This window comes from Carassius gibelio, chromosome B23 (assembly GCF_023724105.1).
Source record: "Carassius gibelio isolate Cgi1373 ecotype wild population from Czech Republic chromosome B23, carGib1.2-hapl.c, whole genome shotgun sequence".
Lineage (NCBI taxonomy): Eukaryota > Metazoa > Chordata > Actinopteri > Cypriniformes > Cyprinidae > Carassius > Carassius gibelio.
In genome coordinates this window covers 10,672,719-10,696,929 of record NC_068418.1, presented here as the reverse complement: position 1 = coordinate 10,696,929, position 24,211 = coordinate 10,672,719, and the positions used below count along the sequence as shown (strand labels likewise).

The 24,211-nt window shown below is 37.3% G+C and overlaps 1 protein-coding gene across 4 annotated transcripts in view; it reads left to right on the top strand.

The window, feature by feature from the left end:
- The window catches only part of chl1a (cell adhesion molecule L1-like a), a 37,849-nt gene extending 19,951 nt beyond the window's left edge, over positions 1-17,898 (top strand). Inside the window, exons 15-31 of one of the 4 annotated variants that reach the window (XM_052594265.1) lie at positions 620-744; positions 1,350-1,451; positions 1,737-1,934; positions 2,238-2,308; positions 2,726-2,948; positions 4,516-4,631; positions 4,841-5,045; positions 5,272-5,394; positions 6,095-6,268; positions 6,779-6,832; positions 7,060-7,098; positions 7,968-8,036; positions 8,349-8,456; positions 9,348-9,506; positions 11,729-11,854; positions 12,660-12,732; positions 15,537-17,898. In XM_052594265.1, coding sequence (XP_052450225.1) covers positions 620-744; positions 1,350-1,451; positions 1,737-1,934; positions 2,238-2,308; positions 2,726-2,948; positions 4,516-4,631; positions 4,841-5,045; positions 5,272-5,394; positions 6,095-6,268; positions 6,779-6,832; positions 7,060-7,098; positions 7,968-8,036; positions 8,349-8,456; positions 9,348-9,506; positions 11,729-11,854; positions 12,660-12,732; positions 15,537-15,738 — 2,167 coding nt within the window. In that variant the 3' untranslated portion in view covers positions 15,739-17,898. The remainder of the gene's footprint in view (positions 1-619; positions 745-1,349; positions 1,452-1,736; positions 1,935-2,237; positions 2,309-2,725; positions 2,949-4,515; positions 4,632-4,840; positions 5,046-5,271; positions 5,395-6,094; positions 6,269-6,778; positions 6,833-7,059; positions 7,099-7,967; positions 8,037-8,348; positions 8,457-9,347; positions 9,507-11,728; positions 11,855-12,659; positions 12,733-15,536) is intronic. The other 3 variants (XM_052594262.1, XM_052594263.1, XM_052594264.1) reach the window with 3 other exon arrangements.
- The last annotated feature ends 6,313 nt before the right edge of the window (positions 17,899-24,211 follow it).

Below are 24,211 nucleotides of genomic sequence, written 5' to 3'. Positions count from 1 at the left end.
AAATATCAGTTCACTTGACCTTTTATGATGAAAAAAAAAATGTTGGATCAGGTTGTAGAATGTAGGTTGTAGTTATGTGGTGTGACTCCCACAGAGCCTGCTGATTAATTGTTAATTAATAATTCATAATATTTGTTTAAAAATACAGATTACATTAAAAAACAATAATTGTACACTCACATTAAAGGTGTAAGAAAAATATTTGAATCATTTTTTATTTCAGTTAATACTTGGTTACATCACATTTTAGAGGCATTCCATTTAAACATAGTTGTAAGTTTTTAGAACAATGTTAAAGATGAAGAATACATTTCTAAGAACTCCATTCTGGACACTCTTATTTGTCAATGACTTATTGTTTATTGTCTTGTTTTACCATTGACTGTTGCTGCCAACATAGAGAGATACAATAAATATTCCTGGAATGCACATTGTTTATTTCATTCAAGATTTAAAACAATGTAAGATTCTTTGAACATTGTGAAAGACTTGGAACTACTGCATAAACAAAGTATTTATGAGTCTGATGTCTCATTTAGGAATTCAGGAATTTTCATTTGACAACATTTTATCAATCTAACTGTGATTTTATATTGTACCGTTTTTGGCATATTTGCAGATATTTCACATATGATGGAATTCTCCAGATTGTCAATGTGAGCCACAGTGATCAAGGGAATTACACCTGCATTGTTCGAACATCACTGGACCAAGATTCAGCTTCTGCATACATAACTGTGTTAGGTACGATTGAATGACCTTTTGAGATCAGAATGAATACCAACTAGATTGTGTTATGTTTATATCACTTTAATACCACAATATTCATTATTTGGGAAAATATTCAAATAACAGTGTAGCAAATTCAATCTTTGCAAACTATATTGTGAATCATCACTTTGTGATCATTATTGCACCAGTTATTTCTTTAAGTGATTCTGATTATGTTTTGAATTGTCTTAAAGGAATCGTTCACACAAAAATTTGAAAATTGTGTCATCATTTACTCACCCTCAAGTCATTCAGATCCCATTTAAGTTTTTTCTTATGTTGAACAAAAAATAAGATATTCTGATGAATTTTAAAGAGTTGTTGATCCCCATTGACTTCCATAGCATTAAAAAAAAAAAAATACTATAGAAGTCAATGGGGAACATCAACTGTTTGATAACCAGCATTCTTCAAAAATCTTCCTTCATGTTCAACATAAGAAAGAAATCATACAGTACAGGTTTGAAACGACATGAGGGTGACTAAATAAACATTTTCATTTTTTTGTGTGAACTATCCCATTAAAAAGTTATGATATAAGGTTTGTTTAAAATGTTTGTTTCCTAAATGTGACACAGATGTCCCAGATCCACCGGTTCAACTGACACTCACTGATCTGAAAGACCGCAGTGTGAGGCTCCACTGGGTGGCCGCCAGTGATCATAACAGTCCAATAACAGGTAAAACTCCTCCTACAAATGTATTGTACTGTTAGGGTCACAGAACAAATGCAGAACGCTCCCATTAGCGTTCCCTTCATAAGTAATTGTACCCATTGTCAGTGCTTCTGAAGCTGGCTTATGCTTTAAGCAGATTGCTCTGAAGTCGTTTTCATGGATGTTGCTCGTACTAAAACATTGCTCTACAATATTTCAAGAGGACTCCCACTGGGTTTGGCCCCACAGTGTTTCGAGAGTGTGTGCTCTGAATATTCAATGACCACCGTGCTCTGTTCCTATGACTAGAGTTCATCATCCAGTACGAAGAGAACAACTGGGAGCCGGAGACGTGGAAGGAGCTTCTACGAATCGCAGGCAGCCAGTTCTCTGCCCCCTTGACGCTCTACGGCCACATTAACTACCAGTTCAGAGTCATCGCTGTTAATGCTATTGGGGGAAGCCATCCCAGCATGCCCTCCGAAAGATATAAGACACCTCCCTGTGGTAGGGATACGTGTGATCCTTGAAGACTTGCTTTCGTAACGTGTTACCATCCAATGTCTAGGGCTGTTTTTGGTTCACCTTGGACTTGTTTGAAGCCTGTCTTTGTGGGGATATACCCTGAGAAAATTATACAGATGTCTATAAAAGCTCCATCAATTTTAATGCTCTTTTAAGCGAGCGCTGCCTCAGACTATCAATGACTGCATGCTCGTCATTATGTGTGATACACATTGGCAGTGTTAGAGGGCAATGGTATTATTGACTGAGACAGATGTTAAATAATTCATATTCACATTTGTACAGCTCCCGACAGGAACCCAGAAAACATTAAGATTGAGGGTTACCTGCCACATCAGATGGACATCACCTGGCAGGTAATAAAATGCAAACAGCATTGTCAAACAACCTTAATGCATATGCATATATGCATGGTTTAGAATAATAAAAAAAAAGGCAAATAGTCTCATGCAAGGAGGCTTGGGAACTAAAAGCTCCTGGAGCTCCTATGAAGTCTGGTGTCTTGTAGTTTTAAAGCAGTAACAACTTAATTTGCACTGGCAGTCAAGTACATGATCAAATCTCCTTTCACAAGCCAATTTATGCTCTATTTATGAGTCAAAATTCCTTTAGATTGCAAGTCTGTAAGAAAGCCAAGCGAGGCACCCCAGAAACTAGGTTCCCACGCCAGATTTTGCAAACCCATCAGCAAATGTCTCTCAAACTCTTCCATTCTTTCCAAATGCTCAGTAATGCTTGCAGTGCCCTGACCCACTTTTCCCTTTAATCACCAGCCGCTCTTGCCTGTGGAGCACAACGGTCCCAGTCTGGAATACAAACTGAGCTACAGGCTCCTGGGTGTCGAGGACAGTTGGAAAGAACAGATGGTGAAGAGACACTCATTTAGGGTGCGAGACACCCCAACATTTGTCCCCTATGAGGTCAAGATCCAGGCCTTCAACAGTCACGGATGGGCACCAGAGCCACAAGTAGTGACTGGTTATTCCGGAGAAGACCGTGAGTCAAACAGCATGTTAATGCATTCATCTCACAGTCGTTTGACACTGCCACGATTAGCAAAAAAATAAACACTTAAGATTAGAAGATTAGTTGGGAGAGTGGTTTAATCCACTCTCTACCAGGATCAGCCATTTCTACTGAGCTTTTACATTGTGCTTTTAGGGATCAGACACATTCTTTGCTAAGCACTTATGTGATTATCTTTTGTTTTATTCCATTTTCATATTTTCCATCTCATGCCCTTGTCTCTAGTTGACATTTGGCATTGTGTTGAGGATGATGCAACAGGTTGGGCTGCTTTTGTCCCTGCTATTCCTGCATCACTGTAGACACACATAAGCATGGTTGCTTTAGCTGTAGCTAGATCTTGACAGTTTTCATGCAGTTGTTGCACAGAGCAGGGATGCACACTTGACACTTTTCAGTGATAATTGCTGTTTTGAATTCATAATACTCTCAGAAAAAATTTGCAAAAATGGTACCTTTCGGGGTATAACAGTTTGTCCCTTTGGCAGTACCTAGAAAGGGACAGCTTTGTACCTTCTGTACCCCTAAAGGGTGCATATTACCCACTCAAGGAGCACCTTCTTTACCCCTAAAGGGTGCGTACTATGGAAAGGTACTACTGTGCATCCTTTACGGGTAAAGAAGGTACAAAGGTGTCCCTTTGAGGGTATTGCCCCAATATCAAGCAGTTATTTTCTTAAAGTAAAAACATGTGCACTTTTTTTTTATTCATCCAAATGCACTTTGTTTTTATTCATCCAAGTTTTTGAAATTGGGATGACAAAAAGAACCACTACTACTTTTGACTTGTCAAAAAAGTAAAAAATAAAATAAATAAATACATATATATAAATAAAATAAAAAAGACCTAAAGTAGCATCTGTGCTTAAAAACGCAAATACTGCCCCACATGAACATCTCTGCAAGTGAGTGAGTTTGTCGCTTATAACACGCGTTTTAAAATGCAACACATTACCATCTTCCTAAAGTTTCAATTACATTTTTTTATAAATCTATTAATGAAAAACAAAATCTCTTTGGGTTATAATATAATAATAATCATTGAAAAATATATTTTCAGTACAGTAGTAGTACATGTATTTATTGGTTTCATTTTTTTTATTATTAATATTAATTTAATAATAATAATTGTTCTTATTATGGTATAGTAATATTAAATGGGTTTCTTAAAAACAGTGTGAATGCAGCCTGAGACAACTGAAGTAAAACAGTCTAGGTTGAGTTTTTCCACTATATCTTATATCCACTATATCCCAATATATCCGTAAATCCCTAATTATAAAGCTAACGGGTGTTGCATCTCTGTCCCTTTTTTTTTCAATGAGTTTGCACCCATGTACCCACATGTCTCTGTGGATAGCTTCCTGTTAGCATGTGCACTTTTCCTGGAAACAGTCATTTAATTACAGTCCATGTTTTTCCTCGGTTTCTCTAGTTGCGTGAGGAAATGATTGTGTGTATTTGTGAGCTGTTACCCTCTTGCATCTGTTAGGAAAGTTTAGCCTTAAACACATCTGCCTTCTGTTGCCCTTTCCAGTGCCCTTGGTGGCTCCTGTAAACGTATCTGTGGAGGTGTTGAACTATACCATGCTGAGGGTCAGCTGGTCACCGGTGCCTCAATCCGCCTTGAGGGGCCATCTTGGAGGATACACTGTGAGTTCCTAACCCCTCCAGTTCAAAGGTCCTGTGGTCATTCACTAACAAACAAGTTGTTTGTAGCATTTAATAGACTCCACTGGGTGTTTCCTCATTCCCTTTTTTCTCTCTCAGCCTTTATTTTCACTCTTGGTTTCTTTTCCATAAATAAATACATATCTCCTCATCAACACCCTCTTTCTCTTTCTTCTGTCTCTTGTTCCCAGGTGCACTGGTGGCAAACTCAAAGTCTGTTGACCTCTAAGAGAATTCCCTCAGAGAGACAGTCTCTCACCATCCCTGGAAACAGGAGTCACACCATGGTGCCGGGACTGAAGCCATTCTCTGAATATAGCCTGACTGTCAACGTCTTTAACCGAAAAGGGAATGGGCCCAGCAGCAGTCCCATCTCTTTCACAACTCCGCAGGGAGGCAAGAATGCTTTGACAGTAGACACGTTTTGAAATTCAGTGGTTTGGGCATTTGCTAAGTTCTTGTGTAGATTCAGTTGAATTTTACACGGTTTGTTGTTCACCCAAATGTATTGCTTAGTCATGAAGACTAATTTAGTCTCCTAATTTTTTATTTTTTGCATGCCAAACAGTTTTACTTAATTTAAGGTACATACTGACCAGTAGCGCTTGACATCTTCCCACAGTTCCTGAGCAACCTCCCATCCTGAGAGCCACAAACTTTCAGAAAGACTCCATCACACTGGTGTGGGCGCCTCCGCATGAAACCAATGGATTTCTCACGGGATACTTGTTGCAATATCAGACAGGTATGACGCTCACGGATTTATCTCATGTTACATCATCTATCTCAGTGAATTTTATATAATCAGCGTTTAACTGTACTATATTCTGCTGTACATATGTTTGGGGTTGACATTGTTTATGTTTTTATAGATGTTTTTATGTTTTTTAGAAGAGTTTATGTTCACCTAGGCCACATTTATATAGAACAAAAATACAGTCAAAAACAACAATATGGTGCAATAATACTACAATTTAAAATAACTGTTTTCTATTATATTTATTTTACGTTTTTTTTTTTTTTCCTGTGATGGCAAAGGTGAATTTTTTTGTATCATTACTCCAGTCTTCAGTGTTACATGATCTTTTAGAAATCATTCTAATGCGCTAATTTGTTGATTTCTAACTATAATCTAAAAAATATCTAACTATAAAAAAATGTGCTGCTTTAAGATCTAGACAAGTGGTGCTGGGGAGGAGGAAGGCTAAAGAAAATGATCACCATGCTGGACGGCAATATATAAGGTTGCAGAAAATAGAGATCGACTGGCAGATTGACTAAAACATGCATTTATTTGAAATAGAAATCATTCTGTCATTTTTTTATAACTTAATGCATCCTTGCTAAATAAGAGTATCGGTTTCTTTAAAAACGTCTTACGGACCCCACACTTTTGAATGTTTTAAATCTTTTAAAACTCAAAAATGTTCTTGTTTTTCTTCCAGGTAATGAGACTCTGGGTGAGCTGAAATCTGTAAACATCAGTGCATCAGATACAACACAGTGGGTCTTGCGTGATCTGCAGGAGGACAACTGGTATAAGTTCTACCTGAGCGCGTGCACGCAGGTGGGCTGCGGGTCAGCCATCAGTGAGGAAGGAAGCACCGTCTCTAAGGCGTGTAAGTGTGCCCGGCAGAAACTATAAGCAGAGTCCCAAGAGCTATAATGGATCTGGTATCAGAATCTAAATTTAAGTGCCCATGCTGAGACACAAACATCTGATACAAGCAAAGTTAGTTGTGTTCTAATTAGCACAGCCGCAAGGTGTTCGAAAGTGATTAAGCAGCAGTTATGGAACTCTAAGTGGCTGTTGGCAAGATCTTGTTGCATAAAGGAGAATGATTAGATTATTGCTAAAATGCAGAACTCACAGTGATCCGATGAACAAAAGGGTGTGATGACCAATACATCGACCAATCAGTGAGGTGTCTTGGTAAAAACAATCACCTACTGATGTGTTTTTACTTACTCTATAACTGATTTTGCATCATCGTCACAGTTTTTCTCTAGGCCACAATTTTGTTACGAATAGCGTGTTTCTTTCTGTTATGCTCATATTCTCATACTCCATGGGTTTGTTTAAACTGATCTGTCTTCTTATCAACCAACTTCTGTTTCCCATGAACTAGTTACAATGCCCGAACAATTTTCTACAGTCTCAGCTGAAACTTCGACAGAGAGCTGTATGTATCACACACTGTAGTTTATAGCACTTTGCAGCTTACACAGCAGTAGTATTTCTAAAATGTAACATTTTTAAGCATTTCAGATGTCTTCTGCCATTTTCAGTCAGACAAATGCAATGTAAAGCTAATTTATCAGTAAAATATGTCAACTTATGGACATAAAACATGAAAGAGATTCATCTTCTTATTATATTTGTTTTATTTTTAAATGTTGTCTTTTTAAGATGATCTGTCAACATCTGAGATGACATGTTTTGAGCTGAGTATGTACCAGCAGATTTGTATTTTCCGTAAACTGAAAAATTAATTACCGGTAGTATATTAACTCCTACATTACTATCTAAAATAACTCCAAATTAAGTTATTAGTTACATAAACTCATAACGGCACGGGAAAACGTTTAAGTCTTAACATTAGTCATACTAGTAATAGTGTCAGTAGTTGTAGCATTAATTTTAGTCACGTAAACAGCATCAGTTATCATTGTTGAAATTGAACCGGCCCAGCATAACTCTATATTAAGTGAAGGAGATAATTGTTTACATTCTGCGAAATGAGCATAGTCTTCCATCAAAAATAGTCTTCTGGTTCTAGTTTGCTTAAGCTTGATTGTCGTTGGCATTTGCTTATGTCTTTTAAGAGCTCCTCTGTGAGGCTGTAGCACTGTCCCTGAAGCCCTGCTAAAGACAGCAAATATATGCCTTTATCAGGGTTGACAAAACCAGTGTTGCTGCTGACAGGAACACATCAGTCAACAGTGTTCATTTTTGCAAAGACCAGCTATATATTCATAGTACAAATGCAAAAAAGCATTTAGTTACTGTCAAGTCGTCTCACTTTTCCCTTGTTAGGCCCATTTATTTTGATGTCCCGCCAATGATTAGATGCATGTATTTGCGTTTAGCATTGTTTTGTTCCCTGCTCTCCATGACCCTATCGGACACATGGGTCATTATTGAGTCTTACTGATTGACATCAATAGCTCCTATTCATGTTGATTTGACACTATAAATAAAGATTTCATGATATGCAAAAGCTTCTTTTTCTGGACAGTCTGGACATTAAAATTTTCCACTGCTGCAGTGAATCCTACAGGGAAATGAATGTGGTCTGAACTCTCTCTCTCTTGCAGGGCAACCTTTCTCTTTCACCTCATCTAATACAGACATTCCTTCTGTCAATACCACCTTTCATACCTTAGGTATTCATCCATTCATCTACCTAAATAATCATTTTCATCACTCCATACTTAAGGGAAATGAACATTTAGAGTCAACATGAAAACTTGCCTTACGATTTTGTCTAAAATAAATATCCTCGTTCACTCTGAGATGTTACAGAAGAGCCGTTTCATGTTGACTTAATGTTTTCATTCAGATTTCTATATCACTGTATTATTTCTGTAACACATTCCTGTGGTTACGGATGCACTTGAATTCTTTTGCGGGAACTAATCTTTGAGAGTCTTTCCTGTCTATTGTTCTATATCTCCTTCTCTGTGTATTTCTCTCAGTTGTGCTCAACATATCCACCTTTGTAACTGACACCTATGCGAGAATCAGCTGGACAACCAGAGGAGAACGTTCTGATTCACAGCTCTATGTTGCCATAATGAATCACAGTAAGGATCTTACTCTTTGAACTGATCTGTCAGGATCCAATGTTTGCAGCATTGTGTAAACTAGACATATTTGTAGCATAACTTGGAAAGAATCATTAAGGGCTGCAACTAAAATAGTTTTACATTACATTACATTTACACAACTATTTTACATTAACCGGCTTTTCAACTATTTGTTCAATGTGCAAAATGATGTATAATGTACTGAAAACTAAAATGATCAAAACAGAAATAATATTAAATATTTTTTAAATATTAAATACTATTTGCTATTTAAGAACAAAAAGAAGTCACTCAGCAATTTCAAAATCTTTGGTTTGACTGCAGACCTTAATTAACTCTTGAATAAAAACAGCAATTCTGTTCTACACTCTTAAAAATAAAGGTTATTTATTGGCATCAGTGGTTCTACGAAGAACCTCGAACATCCATCCTTCAAATAAAGAAAAGGTTCTTTATAGACTACAAATTGAACATCTCCTGTTAAAAAGTAAATATGATGTCCAACGACAACCATTTATTTACATATATAATTACAAATTTTTCCTCCATTAAGCTTTATTTGACTGACATAAAATTTAACGATTACATTGACATTTAATTACTCACTTCCTAGCAAATGAACAAGCAAAATGACTCATTAAAAATAATAAATTAGAGTAACATTCTAGCTAAAAACTTTTAAAACTCGCAAACAGCCTAAAATCAAGACCAACTGATAATGAAATTAATTTTCTGCTGTTTTCATTGTGGATATTTATTTGCAGCCCTTTTATCAATCTTACTCTGTCAACTTTTCTAACCTTTCAAAGTGTTGCTTTTCACATGGATATCACCTCTTTCTGCTGGGTTGTGAGCTAACACTATCTGGTTATGCGGTTATTCTTTCAGGTGCTGGCATCTGGAAGTTTTCAGAGGCTTTAAATACATCTAAAGGTTTCCACCTCATTGATGGGCTCAGCCCAGGAACTGTGTACACAGTCCGGCTGCAAGCTTCAGAAAGGGTTGATGACCCTAGCATTTTTGAAGAGGTTTTCAAGACCAGGAAAGGTGAGAAGTTAGAGAATTTAGCGTGTAGAATAGGATTAGAGGTATCACTAACGTAGTATAGTATTTGATAGTCTTTCTGTGGGTGCATTAGCACTAGTGGTATATAAAAAGGTCTCCCATTCCATTGAGCAAGCAGTTTTGCTAATATTATACTTCACAATTATAGGTTTATAGAATGTGTTGTAAAAAAATAAAGCTGTGTGAATCGCGTAACCAAGTCTAATATTTCGCATGAGCCACTGAAATGCACTGGGGAGCACTTACCAGACTTCGAGAGACTGTGCAAGTGGAACCAATGGAACCACCGATGTACCCGTGGTGGGACAGTGTGGTGAAACACAGGGACCCGGCCCGGGGTCTGTATTGGCCATGCCTGTGACTGCTTTCTCCATCCAGAGATGTCTTTTCCACCCTGCCCTACTCTGGGGGAGGGAGTGGTGCGGTCACCATCTCAGGCCCGCATGAGTCGCCTGTCTCAGGGCCTCTTGGACTTGCCGCCAGGTTTGGTGGGAGCCTGGACGGTCTTCTGGGCAAAGTTCCCGACCATGTTGCCAAAAAGGCCGGTCTTTGATATGGGAGCATTCAGGAATTGCACCTTATCATGCTCCATCATATTGGCAAGACACAGCCAGAGATGGCATTTGGACATTGCATGACCCAGAGATGGTTACCTTCGTCTCTTGGAGCAGTATGCAGTTCATGTAGAACCACCAGGTCATGGCCACCCTTGTGCAGGTCCCTCAGGGCTTTGGCCTGATGAACCTGCAATAGCCATGACATAAAGGGCAGAGTCCAGCTCCCCACAAACCCTGACAAATACTTACAGGCCTGCAAGGGAAGAAACGGGTCACCCCGCAGAGTGGTAGCGGCCGTAGGACACAGTTGCATGGCCACAGACCACTCCACTGAGGGAATCCCTGTGTGCGACAAAGCTGCCCCACCATTGAGGGTGTTGAGGGAAGAGGAGCTGTATGATTTTTTTCTGGCAGTAAAAAGATGCCTTCCATGATCTCATGAGCTCCTCATTCACTTCCAGGAAGAATGGTACTGGAATGGGGAACAGAGAACCAGGGCTACCCCCACCGACGAACCACTCATTAAGCCTCAAATTACCAGGATGTGGTGGAGGATTCCACCTTCCTGTGGCCCGGGAATCATCTCTGGATCTGACTCCGGCAACGCCACTCTCCCATAAGGGGACAATTCAGCCAAGTCATCATCTCGGAGAGAGAGAGAGAGAGTGAGTGAGAGAGAGAGAGAGAGAGAGAGAGAGAGAGAGAGAGAGAGAGAGCCATCTGATGCAACGGTCATCATCTGGTCATCAGGGTGAGCACCGAAGGATACGGGCAGTACACGCTTTCCTGCAGAAGGCCCAGTGCGTACCTCCGGCAGCTTCACCAAGGCAGCATTGTTTCTGCAATCACTCAAAGAGAAAAGCAGTTGTGATGTACTACCGTTCAGCTCTGAAGCGAAAAGATAAATGAATGCAGTGCACCTGCTGCCTATTAAACTTACACTGCAGGGTGTGGCAGCCAGATGTGAATTCCACATGCCAATGTCCATTGGCTTGTTTAGTTACACTCGAAGTGGATTGGTCTCTCTGACGACATCCCAATTCGTCACTGATGTGACGTTGAGAGTGACCAACTGAAAGGGAACAGCTTGTTATCTGCAACTTTCTGATATCAGACAGACAGACCTTTGGACATAACGGCCAACAACTACACGGCAACGATGCCTACTCTGTTTTTGACAGAAACTTGGCCCATCTATTCAGTGTGAGGTAATACAGAGGAAGTAGGGTAGATAATGTTATTCATAAACACCAGGAGAACTAATGATAATGCCACTGAATTATGTATGACTGCTAGATGTAGCACTACAGCTCTGCATATGCATCCGACGGACAAGTCACTGAAATTTATTTGCCACTGGGTTCCTGATCATTTCATTTTGTCAGCATATCCACAGCCTCAGAAGAGCAATTTATGCCAGAGAATTGGTGGCAAATGTGTTCAGTTGTTCAGAAGTGAACTATTTTGGCTATAAGGATTTAATCTTCAAGTAAGTACAAATGTTTATGATCCATTTGAATACTCTTTGTGCTCTAATTGTTCTCATTTGACAAACCAGATCAGAATTTGGCACAGGAACCATATTTAAAAATGCCATTTAAAATGTGTCCTTCTAACCAAAAAGCAAACTCTCTCTTGTCCTTGCAGTGCCTAGTAAACAACTCATGGCATCCCAGGACTGGTTTGTGGTGATGATGTGCGCGGTGGCATTACTAACGCTGCTTGTCCTTATCGGCTGTTTTGTGCTCAAGAACAAAGGCGGCAAGTACGCAGGTAAGACACAAACAGCTTCAGTACTCAAAGCATTTACACCTTAGCTTGGTGCTTTTGTTAGCTTTGTGTTGTGTGGCTCTGTGACACCAACCCAACACTTATTACTAGCCGTGTCAGAAGGATAACCTGAGATCAGTGCGCTTTATTGGCCTGTCCTCACCAGCTCCTACTGGTCTCCCTTTGTTCTTCATGTATATTCAATGTGTATTTAACCAATATGAAATGCTTTTAATGGATTCCAGAACAAATGATATCCTGACTGGACTATTGCAACAGACACTTGCATGCATTAAAATGTATAAGAACCCTTATTGAGCTTATGGAATAAAGCCTGAGGCATTACTAGACCATTTTAAACACTTTGTTCTTACATCACTGTGGCTGTCAGCTATACTTTACATATTGGTTATTTATGACTTACCAAGCTAAAAAGAATACATGTTTTCTCCAGTATGGCCGTGTCTTACATTCAATTTTAGCACACAGTAGTTTATCTAAAAGGCAGTCAGTGTCCTTGATGTGCTTCCACAAAGCAAAATAGAAAATATTCACCCAAATTTGGAGAATATGATGTATTGAATGTTTGCTCAGCAATTGCAAAACAAGTGGATAACAAATTATTTCTTATGAATAACAATAATGTGATTTTTGTAATGACATCAAGGCAAGATATTTCAAAAGCAACTGAGAAAATGGTACACAATGCACTCTGCTTGAATGTTGTAATTTCACTGCAGTCAAATCTCCCGGAATATTATAATGATATTTGAAGATAAATAACATCTTTGCATTTTATTCTCTGCAGTGAAGGAAAAGGAGGAAACTCCCGCTGATCCCGAAGCTCACGCCATGGGTGAAGAATTGCCTTGCGAGTACAGGTCAGAGAGCCACACTAGTTCTTCATGTCACTGACTTCCTGCAAAATCATTTATTAATGCCTTTATCTCCTGCAAATAAACCCTACATAAATGCCATTTACTTGGGGAACCAGATGGAAAGCATTGCTCTACAAGTTTAAAATGACTCTGTGCTCACTATCCCCCACACAGGTAGTACACAGCAAAGTCAGATTTTCAGTGTAGCTGTGTCAGTCATAGAATTACCAGAAAATATCTGCCCATTTTCAAAAGTAAACATTTAAGATGTTTTTCCAGGCCTTGAAATGTTATGGAAGTAAAAACAAAAGTCAAGGCAAATTAATGAAACTTTCTAGTGAATATGTAAATATGTTTTCTTCATAGACTAGATACATTTATATATTACAGATGCTAAATTTTGCTCTTTGAGAGTTTTTAAGTCACAATCTGTTGATTTGCAAATTGGTATTATTTAAAAAGATTCCTATCTGACATAAAAAAATTGAAATCTGTTGATATTAAAAAAAAAAACCCTGAAACTTTTACAACCAGGTGCAAAGTGACACATTAAAAACCGGTGTGGAAAACAGACCAGAGGCGAGCGAAAAGGGTGCTGTGCACAGTTAACTTGTATTCTTGCAAATGGAGTTGCTCGAATTCATAAATGTGTTTCCATCTCATTACACTTAGACACAGAGATGCCCATTTTATTCCTCCTTCAGGAAAGTCATGCAGCTTCAGTAGAGGCTCTGAGTCTGATCCGTACACTACCCTTGTTTGGGGAGTTACAGCTCCAGACACACTCAAACATCTGCTGACTGATGAAACCAGATAGGGAAGTGTGTCCCGTACCAGCTGTGGAGTATGACGGTAGCCTCAGAGGCTTTCAAAACTGCTCTACTCTGGCTTACACAAGGAGGCTACTAATTTATTATACTTTTGGGGAATAGAAGAGCGGGTTTATCGTGTTACACCATTTGGTGATATTCATTTGATGCACTGAAATATGATATAGAGCACTGAATTCTAGGATTCTAAGATACTAGAGATATTACAGGATGACTGATAAAATATTTATCAAATACTGATCACTAAACTGAGAAAGTAAATTGAGATTGAGTCAGTCAGTTACGAAACACACATGCTAAATAGTGAAATACACAAATAAAAAGAAAACAGTTTTCTATTGTAATATATTTAAAAATGTAATGTATTCCTCTGAAGGTAAATCTGAATTTTCAGCATCAATCTTCTAGATTTTTCCATTGTAACTTTAAATATATTTTATTTTGCATAAAGACATTTTTTTAATGTCTATCTTGTAAAAATATACATGTATATTTTGCTTAATTGATGTGATCACCCTCCAAAATTAGGATGTTCTTGGTAATCTGATTAAGAAAAAAAAGGGACACAGCCAAGTGAAAAGAGGGAATAAAATGCTGCTCATATATGTAAGATCTAACTAATTAAACTATTCGCTTGTTAAGTCTGACGTCACATAGCAGCGCTTCCGTGTCCAAACGCTCCATCAGTTACCATGAGAAAACAACAAAAAGATGTTAATATAAACTCAAAATGTGATAGAATACTAGCTAAAAAGTTATAATCTTAACCTTTAACTCCATACTGAAGTCCCAGATAGCCAGACAATGAAGATATAAATATAAAAAAAATATATAAAAATTATTTGTGTTTGGGAAGCTGTGAGCACGGAGACTGTAGTGTATACCGTAAGTCTGAAAGCGTTTAGCTTAAATTATTAATATGAATAAACGGTGCTCATAAACGGCTGCTGAGGTCGTATTCTCAAATGAAGTGAGTTGAGGCTTGGACCCGGAAACAGCGCTTCTTACGTCATCACTTAACAACCGAATAGTATCTAGTAATGCTTGTGTCGGTAACAGGGTTGACAACAATACAAAAACATGTAATAAATTACAGTATTGGTGTCAATAAATAAATATTGATTAACCTTGACTTTTGAATAGTACTGGAATGTATCATGGTTTTCACAAAAAAATATAAAGCAGTTTTCAACATTAATAATAATAACATTTATTTTCTTTAAATATTTATTAAATTATTTAAAATTGTAGTAATATTTGACAAAATTACTATTTGTGACCAAATAAATTCAGCGTTGGTGAGCATAAGAGATATTGAATGATAACAGGTTGTGCTAAAATTATTTTCGTTTTTTATTTGCACCAATTAATCGGCAATAGCATCTTATTTCTACACGTTGTTAACTCTAAATATGTTGGAGAGATGATGCAGTACATTTCCTTACTGTGAATTGTTCTCCTGTGGTCAGCGGGACTGTTATTTCCAAAATTAAAAGATGACAAATGTCAGTTTATCCTAATAAATGTTCTGTCTGGATTAATTTGATCGCTATCCGGGATGTTTCGCTAGATCTCACAGAAACCAGGAGCTCACGAGGTGACCCCCTGTCTCCTTACAGACACCTTCTTACTGGCAGTGTGCCTGCTCTCAAATTGGCAGCTAATTTTGGTTCGTCCCATCATTCCTTAGGGACTAAAGTGACCTGACAGGCTGTTTGTCTACAGGCACACAAAGCATCTCTTAAGTCGGTCCTCTCATTGGCTGGCATGACCGGCGCTCTGCAATTTTCTCCCTCTCTCTAGTTTAGAAAATTGCCATCAGGCCTTGAAGTCTTCGCAATTAGTAATTAGCAGAAAGCAGTGATTGTGTCCTTCCCTTACACCCTTCTTCACCCACTCTGTCTGCCAGCTTCGACTAGTATCATCATCCTAGTCACTCTGAGCTGAATTTGACTCCTTTTTCTTGCTGTTTGACAGTGACAACGATGAGAAGCCGCTGAAGAGCAGCCATCAATTGTTCACAGACATCAAAGCGGATGATAGCAGCGAGGACAGCTCCGTGATGTCGGACGACGATGACTGCGAGTTCAACGAAGACGGGTCTTTCATCGGCGAGTACTCGGGGTACAGTCGTAGGGTGTCCACAGAGGTGAACGGACACGCCCCGGTGACGACTTAATGCTGGCCCAACCTTAGGAACTTTTCAACTGTTTTACAGGGAGAACGAGACGTTTGTTTGTAAGATGTGCCATGAATGTGCCTGTGTTATGCTTTTGCGTGAATGGCCACTTCTTTACAGTATTCATATGAAGGGTGATGACTGGTTATAGTTCTGGCCAACGTGATATTTATGCCATCATTTACTCATCGCTGTACTGTTTCAAACTGGTACAGCTGACTTTTTAAGACATTTAGTAAAATGTTCATGGTGCTCTTTTCTTACAATAAAAATAACTGCAAAGCTCCAAAAAAGGACAAAAATATGTCTATACCCTTGTGGAAAAGAAGTAGGCTTTATCATACTTTACTTTAAAAAGTACTTACTGTGGAAAAATAACACTGTATATATACTTTAAAAGAATACTTAAGTGCAAACTGACTGTAATGGTTTGTAATGAACACTTATGTTCTTTGCGGTTAAATAAAATGTATTTTAGTTTAAATTTATATTAAATCTATTTAAAATAAAGAGTGTTTCTTGACCCACTTAAGTGGTAAATCTTTATATATAATTTCAGATTTTTTTTTTTTTTAATGGTTAAAAGTGTAGTTGAAAATATTGACAAGCATTTATGGTAAACTAAAATATACTTTAATGTCATTTCTTTTGAATCTATTTTGTCGTGCATATCAATATATTTGTATTTACACATTTGTAATAATAAAGTTACAATTAAATAAATTTAAAACATATTAACTTTAAATGTAATTTTAAAGAAAATACAATATTTTTAAATGTACTTTTAAGATATGAAGTACAGTACAAGTGCACATTTCTTTTTCACAAGGGTATTCAAAGTCTTCCATACAATATGAAATGTAAGTCATTGCTCGTAGATTATCTTCTGCAAATCTCAATAACATTTGCACATATTCAAATATGGCACGACAAAACATGTCAGGTTTTATATCCATAGTGGAAGAAAAAATAAGTTGTACAGCTGTACTTTGAGATTGAGTAAATGAAGACAGAATTATCTTCTGTTGGGTAAGCAAATTTAACATCATTTTTGGTTTTATGAAGCATTATTTGCACAACAACAAAACAATCAGGTTTGTGCACCTTAGAATTAATGCGGATTGCATGCTTGCAGTCAGATTAGGTAACGTTTCCACTATTCCAGCTGAAGAAGAAATAAATAATTCATGGCCTGTCACCAAACTGATTTCTTGACAGCACAATTTTCGTTACATGCTCTCTTGTGTGGGCACGTAACCTCTCTGCACGCCTCTCAGCAAGATACTGACACAGTGAAACAAAACAATTATGTTCAGACTCTTTAATATTTCTACTAAAACATATTTCTGTTTAACCACATATTTGATTAAAACTGACGTTGGCGCTGCCATGGGAAAGAAAACGGCGAGAAAGGTCTACACTGAATGATTAGATCCCATAATTTTCTATATGCACTGATATTATTATTATGTTATCAGTAATGTACTAAGATTGCCTTAGCTTCTTTGAACTATGAGAATCGAGTATGATCAAGTCCCTCAATATACTTTTGGTATCTTCAGCAAATTTTTTATATTTTGTAATTCTGTTTTGCCTCCAAAATCCATGTTCCTTATAATGTATTATATCCGGGCCGCAATCCAATGTAATGTCAATCCAACTTGAAATCCTGCCAACATATTTATTATAACTGAGAAAGAGCGCGATAGAGGGAGAGAGCGCTTCTGCTGATATATGGCATGCAGTTTTTCTTTTCTTTATGTTCTTGTTCTCTATTTTTAGAAATATTTAGTTGAGAGATTCTGCTGTAGAGACTCTTCTGTCCCTGCACTGTATATATATATATATATATCTGTAGATAGTATTTTTTTATGTTTTCTTTTTGCATTTTTCTTTTGCATTTCATTCTGCTTGAAATATTGCTTATGCTAAAGACTCAGGAGGTATTTTGTAATAGAACATTCTGTGCAAATTCTTGTATCTTCTGACCTGAAAAATGTTTACTCCCACATTTACTATGTTTTGCTATATTTGTCAATCGCAATTCAATGAAATGTTGACTATCACAACACATATTGCTACAATGAACCTAAATGATTTCAGTGTTCACCACAGAAACACACAGGGCAATAAAAATTACTTTTAAGTAAGTTATAGAAATATTTTTCAGTTTATAGAAACTTTTTTGTCTCTGAGTTTTTTTCATTATTAGCATTTAGCAGTTTGTGATTCCAACACATCTAGGAAGTATGCATCAGAAATCCAAGTAAACTGTTTCCTTAGTAATAAGCTGACACACATTCTTAAGCAGAGTGCCTTATGACCTTTGACCTTGTGCATCTCCACAATACAGCCAGCGGCACACCAATTAAAAGACACACAGTGGTTTTAAGGGCACAACCTCTATAATTAAAGCCAGTGTTAAAGCAAATCCTGATGGGCCTGAACACGTCCCACTCGACTGGGAAGAACCAAAACATGTAAACGAAGGTCAGCAGATCAGGATCACTACATATAAAACACACTGGCCAAGCCTCAGTGAAGTAGACAGTATGCTTTTGCATATATTAGTATACATTAGAGGTGGGCGTAGATTATTATTTTTTATCTAGATTAATCTCACTGTGATCTTGAAATTAATCTAGATTAAAATGGCTCATTCGAACTGCCGACGGCATTCAGAATATGTGTGTTACCCAAATAAAATTGACAAACAGTAAGTCTTTGAGAAGGGGTTTATCAAGCTAGGTGGTGCATTAGACCAGGGGCTCATCTCCTGTTTCCAAAATGCATCACAAAGTGCTTGAAAGAGTCACTTTAAGAGACGATGAACGCATCCAATATAACACACATCCCATTTTTTTCCTCAGCTGTTTACATTCACTTAAGAAATAACTGACAGTTTTTTCGTGCATACTTTCTAAGGCGGATATTTTGACATATTTTGTGTGTATCTGTCGGGACAAGAGCAAAAATAAGCAAATTCGATGTTCAAGTGTTTTGAGACGCCTTTCTCTGCGTGAGCCCTGAACACCAGAACACCGCGAGTACTGAATTGGGCTCTTTCACATCTTTTTGTTTGTTCAAACTGCGATTTGTATTTGTTCGTTCAGGAGCAGGAGGGACTTCGGTGAGAACTTTGCAGAAGAGAGCTCGGTTCAGTGTCGCTGTCCGTGATACGCTGCTCTCTCTCTCTCTCTCTCTCTCTCTCTCTCCGCACCGAACACAGCGCGAATAACCATTTACTCTGTTCAGCTTTTCCGCGTCTTGTGTTTGGATGCTTTAATGTTTAAATCAATACACTTAAATACACTTTAAATTCAGCACTCAATCTATACAATTGTTCTCCATCTCGCTATAAACCAAGGAGTCTGAAGAAACTTGGAGACCTACAGTAGGTAGAGAGTGTATATATATGTGTGTGTGCGTGTGTGTGTGTGTGTGTGTGTAACATTTGTCAAGTGGATTTTACATTTGACAAATGTTACAGAAGTAGAAAATAAAGTCACATTTAATAAAAATTTCTGTGTCCAGGATAAAAGTCCAGGATGAAAAAAATGCTGCTGTGTTTTAGTGCAGAAATACTTGATTTATTGTGTCAAGCTGTCATTGTAACCTCTGCCTTCTACAGTGTCTAAGACTTTTACTTTATGGCAATTTAATGATGTTCATGACAACTGAAATAAGGCAAAATACCTGCTATGGCCCTTACTTCTTACTTTTTTTTTTTTTAAATCACAGAAATGCTTTTCCTTTCATCACAAATCCCAATTTCAAAGAAATGTCCAGGGCAATTTTGCAGTGCTCTTGTTGCCCTTAGAGGTGACTCATTTCTCTTACAAACTGAATATGCTATTGGAGGAGGAAGCTGTCAACAGTAAATCCACCCTACTGTTTCTACTGTAAGGCTGGAATAAGTGTCAAAGCTACATTCAAAAAGAGAGAAATATAAAAGACAACCACTGCATACTGAAAAAAAAGAAAAAAAGATATTTCAAATATTTTTAAGATCTTAAAATGTATCTTAGAACACACTATTAGCTTTTAAACAAATACATCAGTAACACTTTAAGGCCTAATTCTCACTATTAAGTAGTTACTTATTAGCATGCATATTACTAGCATATTGGCTGTTAATTATAAAACACATATTAATGCCTTATACTGCATAATCATACCTTAACTGAACTACTTTACTAACTAACAAGCATTAAATTAAGAATTTATTGAGGCAAAGGTCAGTTAATAGTGAACAATTGGTCCCCAAACTAAAGTTTTCCCCAAAAATCAAGAAGTTTGCTAATAGGGTAACAAAGTGTGTAAATTATATGAAAATAAGTATTATACCGGATAGGTATCTTTCTACTTTTAATTAAGTGCGTTACTTGCTATTTATTTGTAATTCTTTTGTGAAAGACAAGCAATTTCTGAGTGAAAAAGACCTCAGTTGTATTCAGCTATTGTTAGCCATGTGAGTATCTGATCTCATGCAGATTTTGCAGGTGAATTGCCCTTCTTCCATCCAAAGCTCTTCAAGATTAAATAGGCATCCAGCTATAATCAGATGACTCCATGGCTAAAGCACTTGAAAAGCACCCAATGCCTACTGCTGAAATAAAGGTCATTCACACCGATAATCCCTGCTTCATGCTGGATTATTCTTTTATCCTTTCTAAAATTGCTTTTTCTGTAGAACAATGAAACACTAAACAACAACAAGAGAACCCCCCATCCCCCCCCCCCCCCCCCCCAAGAGACCTTGGCCTTGTCAATATGAATCGTCTCAATCAAGGCTATCAGATTCAATGTGTAACAGCTAGGTAAAGTCCATAGCGAACCACAGTGAGCACCTGAGGTCAGTGCACCTGAATTATACATTACATAAAACAACTTTGTTGACCCTTGTCAATAATATTTCCATCCATCTCCAGTTCTTTTGGTGATATGTTTTGCTCGGTTGTTATTTATGTAATTGACTACCACAGGCATGTTGTCATTAAGACTAAATTTAGATAATATTTTTTTTCTTAAGAAAATGTGTGCTTGGGGATTGGGATTATTTTGCTTGTTTTCAATCAGAACACTGTCTGATATGGCATGAATGAATCACTTTCTATTCAGTTCATTTCAATGAATTGTTCAAAACCAGGCATGAATCATCAAGTCAAAAATTATTTGGAGTTTAAATCAATCAGTTTTAACCAATGACTCACTCAAGTGACTTAGTTCAGAATAGTTTGAAACTCTTACTATTATTATTTTAATAAACGTGTTAGGTAAGTTACTCTTAAAAGTAATTAATTGCTAGCTACTAATAACATCTTTAATATAGTAATGAGATGTACTACTGTACTAATTAGTCTTAAAAGTAATTAATTACTTATTGCTAATTACTTTCTAAATCCTATATTATTTCATATTGATTTGTTGCTAACACTATTTTAAGGTGTCCTTGTTACGTGACATGCACTTACACTTGCTTAATAACAATAAATTATGCATTATTAAATGCAAGTATCTCTAATCTCAGAACTCTAAACTCTCAGTCTATACAGTATGTAATTACATCATAAGTAACTAATTAAATTACAGAGGTTAAGAGAAGTCCCTTACTTTACCCTTTCACGGGGAAAAAAAATAAATACAGTAAATAATAACTTAGTAATGCATTTCACCAACACTGCAATAAACAGGCATTTGAACAGAATTAAGCTTACAATTTTCAATATATCAAATCATAAAAAAGGTAACTTCAGTGCAGCAAACTTACTCTATATACAGTCAGTAAGACAGCAATTTATTTTAAAGGAATTTGTATTTTTAGTTAGGAGAGACTTTTAAAAACAAACATGTTCTGATCTCTAATCTTTTGACTGCTAGAGTAGCAATGTTGCATTTATATTTATTTATATTTTTAGCATTCCTAACACATTTACTAGAACAAACAGTTCATTTCTATGCTAAGTATTAGCAATAGTGAGAGTGATGTTTACCTATATCTTTATTCAATCTTCAGCCTTCATTTTCCTGTCCTTGACACTTGATAACTTGACAGACTATTTCTGTTAAATCTGATAAATGAGAACATGAAACCACAGAAGCCCAGGCAAGCTCAAGGATTTGTACCACAAAATAGTAATATTAACATCTAGTTTGGTCAATTAGATTACAGAAATACATGGTCAAGCTCACATAGTGCTATAAAACAAGTAAAAATAAATCACAAGTGAAACCATCTAAAGGCCGTTCAATGCTCAAGCTTTAAAAAAAAAAAAAAAAAAACAAGCACCAAGGTTAAGGAAACTTGTGAGCACATAGTCCATCCACTGTGAATGGATTCTGTGAAAGCCCTATATAGGAGTGTTAGGTTCAGGAGGTTATGCTTACCACACACACAGCAGTAGTTAAAACATTTTAGGAAGTACCTCAGATGATCCTGAACTAATGCACAGTGACCCTCTCTTCGGTCAACACAAACACTGTTTACACGTGCTGAACATAAACATAGACTCTAACCCTGACCCCAACACCATTAGATTCAAACGCAGCAGCTCTCAAAGCTTTAATAAAGAAAGAAATCAGCTTGTAAATCAAAACACCAGAGCTTGCTGAAGACAAGGTTTGATCTACCAATTATTCCAGAGAGCAGCAATGCAGTCACAGAGAGTACAAGACGGTGGAGGACACATGCTATGGAGTTTTTATTAATAATGAACGCGTAGTTCACGGGGAGGTAAAATATGACAGGTGTCATATTTCAAGATTCCGGAGTTGCTTTCTTAATAAACAGAGGACTTTTAAAATAACTTTTCTTAAACAAAACTGTCAAATTGTCAAGTTCAGTGAGTTGTTCAATAGTATTGTATTTGTTCACACAGCTGCAGAATATGGTTGCCAGTGTTGTTTTAGAGTCCTAAATGTAGTTAGGTTCACATATAAACAAGGATATCAACTACATTTTAAAACCAAATTGTTATGTGACTTTCTGAGGGGCTGTTACTTTCTACCTCCCCAAAGGGAGGAGAGCCTGACAACCCACTGCTCGGGCCCACCGATGCCAACAGAACGAGGTATGGAGTTGCAGTGTGAGAAAAGAACACAAACACCAAATACCATATAAAAAACAAAGCTTTTATTTAGCCACGGTAATAGTGTAAATAAACAATATTATATTGTAAATAAATATTCTGGGAAAAGGGGAGGACTGGACAGACCAAAAGAAATAAACAAAGAGGACCCCACTCCTAACCTATACTAAAAATCACACATAAATACAATCCCTATCTGGCACACGATCAAGGCGCCCTAAACAAACTTACAGCTGGTGGTCCGCCCAGGTCTAGCTGGTATTTCTAGACAGAGAAATATACCTACGGGTGATAAATGTATACACCGGGGTAGCTTTAAGTCTACTCCCCAACTCCCTATTAACAAAGAAAAGAAAAACAAGTTAATACAAATTATAAGAATCTACAAACACAAGTGCTCTGTCCTGCTACAACAAGTTCCAATAAAGGAACACAAGTTAGGTTTACTAACACACAGAAATAGTTTAAAACTCTTCTCATATTTCAATCAAAGTTGTCAGAAACCAAACACACATGTGCTCTGGCCTACTACTACAAGTTCCAAAAATGGAACACAAGTTAGGTTTACTTACACACAGAAATAGTTCAAAACTATTCTCAAATATTTCAATCAAAAAATTAAGTCAGAAAACCAAAACACACACAGGTTACGATACGATACGATATGATACGATACGAACCAAACCGAACCAAACCAAAAACAGGAACAGAGATACCAAACTGATCCAAGACTGAGCTTTTTAAAGAGCCCAGCCAGCTGCAGCCACTGATGAGTGGGCGGAGTTCCAAGTCCCAATCAGACGTTGAACCATCAATCAGCTGCCGGAACAATCACAGAAGCTATTTTACCTGGTAGAAAAAACAAATACACAAACCACAAAATACCAGAACAAAAGTTCAAGCGATGTAAATGCAGCTAGAAAGTCCTTGCTTGTGAGGTGGTACTTTTTCAAAGTTCTGGAACTTTCGGGGGCGGGCATTTGGTGCTAAAAATCCTGGTCTCGGTTCCCCAAAATGTTCTTATCGCTAAGTAGTTCGCCTCCGCTGTACAGCAGTCTTTAGAAATCAGCGCTGCGCAGTACTGCAAGTCAAACTCTGGTATGTTGACAATGTTGTGGCACAACAATGATTTTATGTTATGGAAATTTTAATACTCATGGATACAGGCCTATTTATGAAGTTGACTTTATGTGGTATCAGAACTAATATGGTGGTAATAAGCCTAGGCTATTTCGTAATGTAATTAAACCGAATTGGCAATCACTTTTGATAATTAAAATCTGGCAAACAATTTGGCTCTAAATGGCTAAGATCTATAAATGGGTAAGCATGGTGGTGTCCAGTAAGCGACCAACTATGGCAGCGATCCATCGTGTCCTTAATTG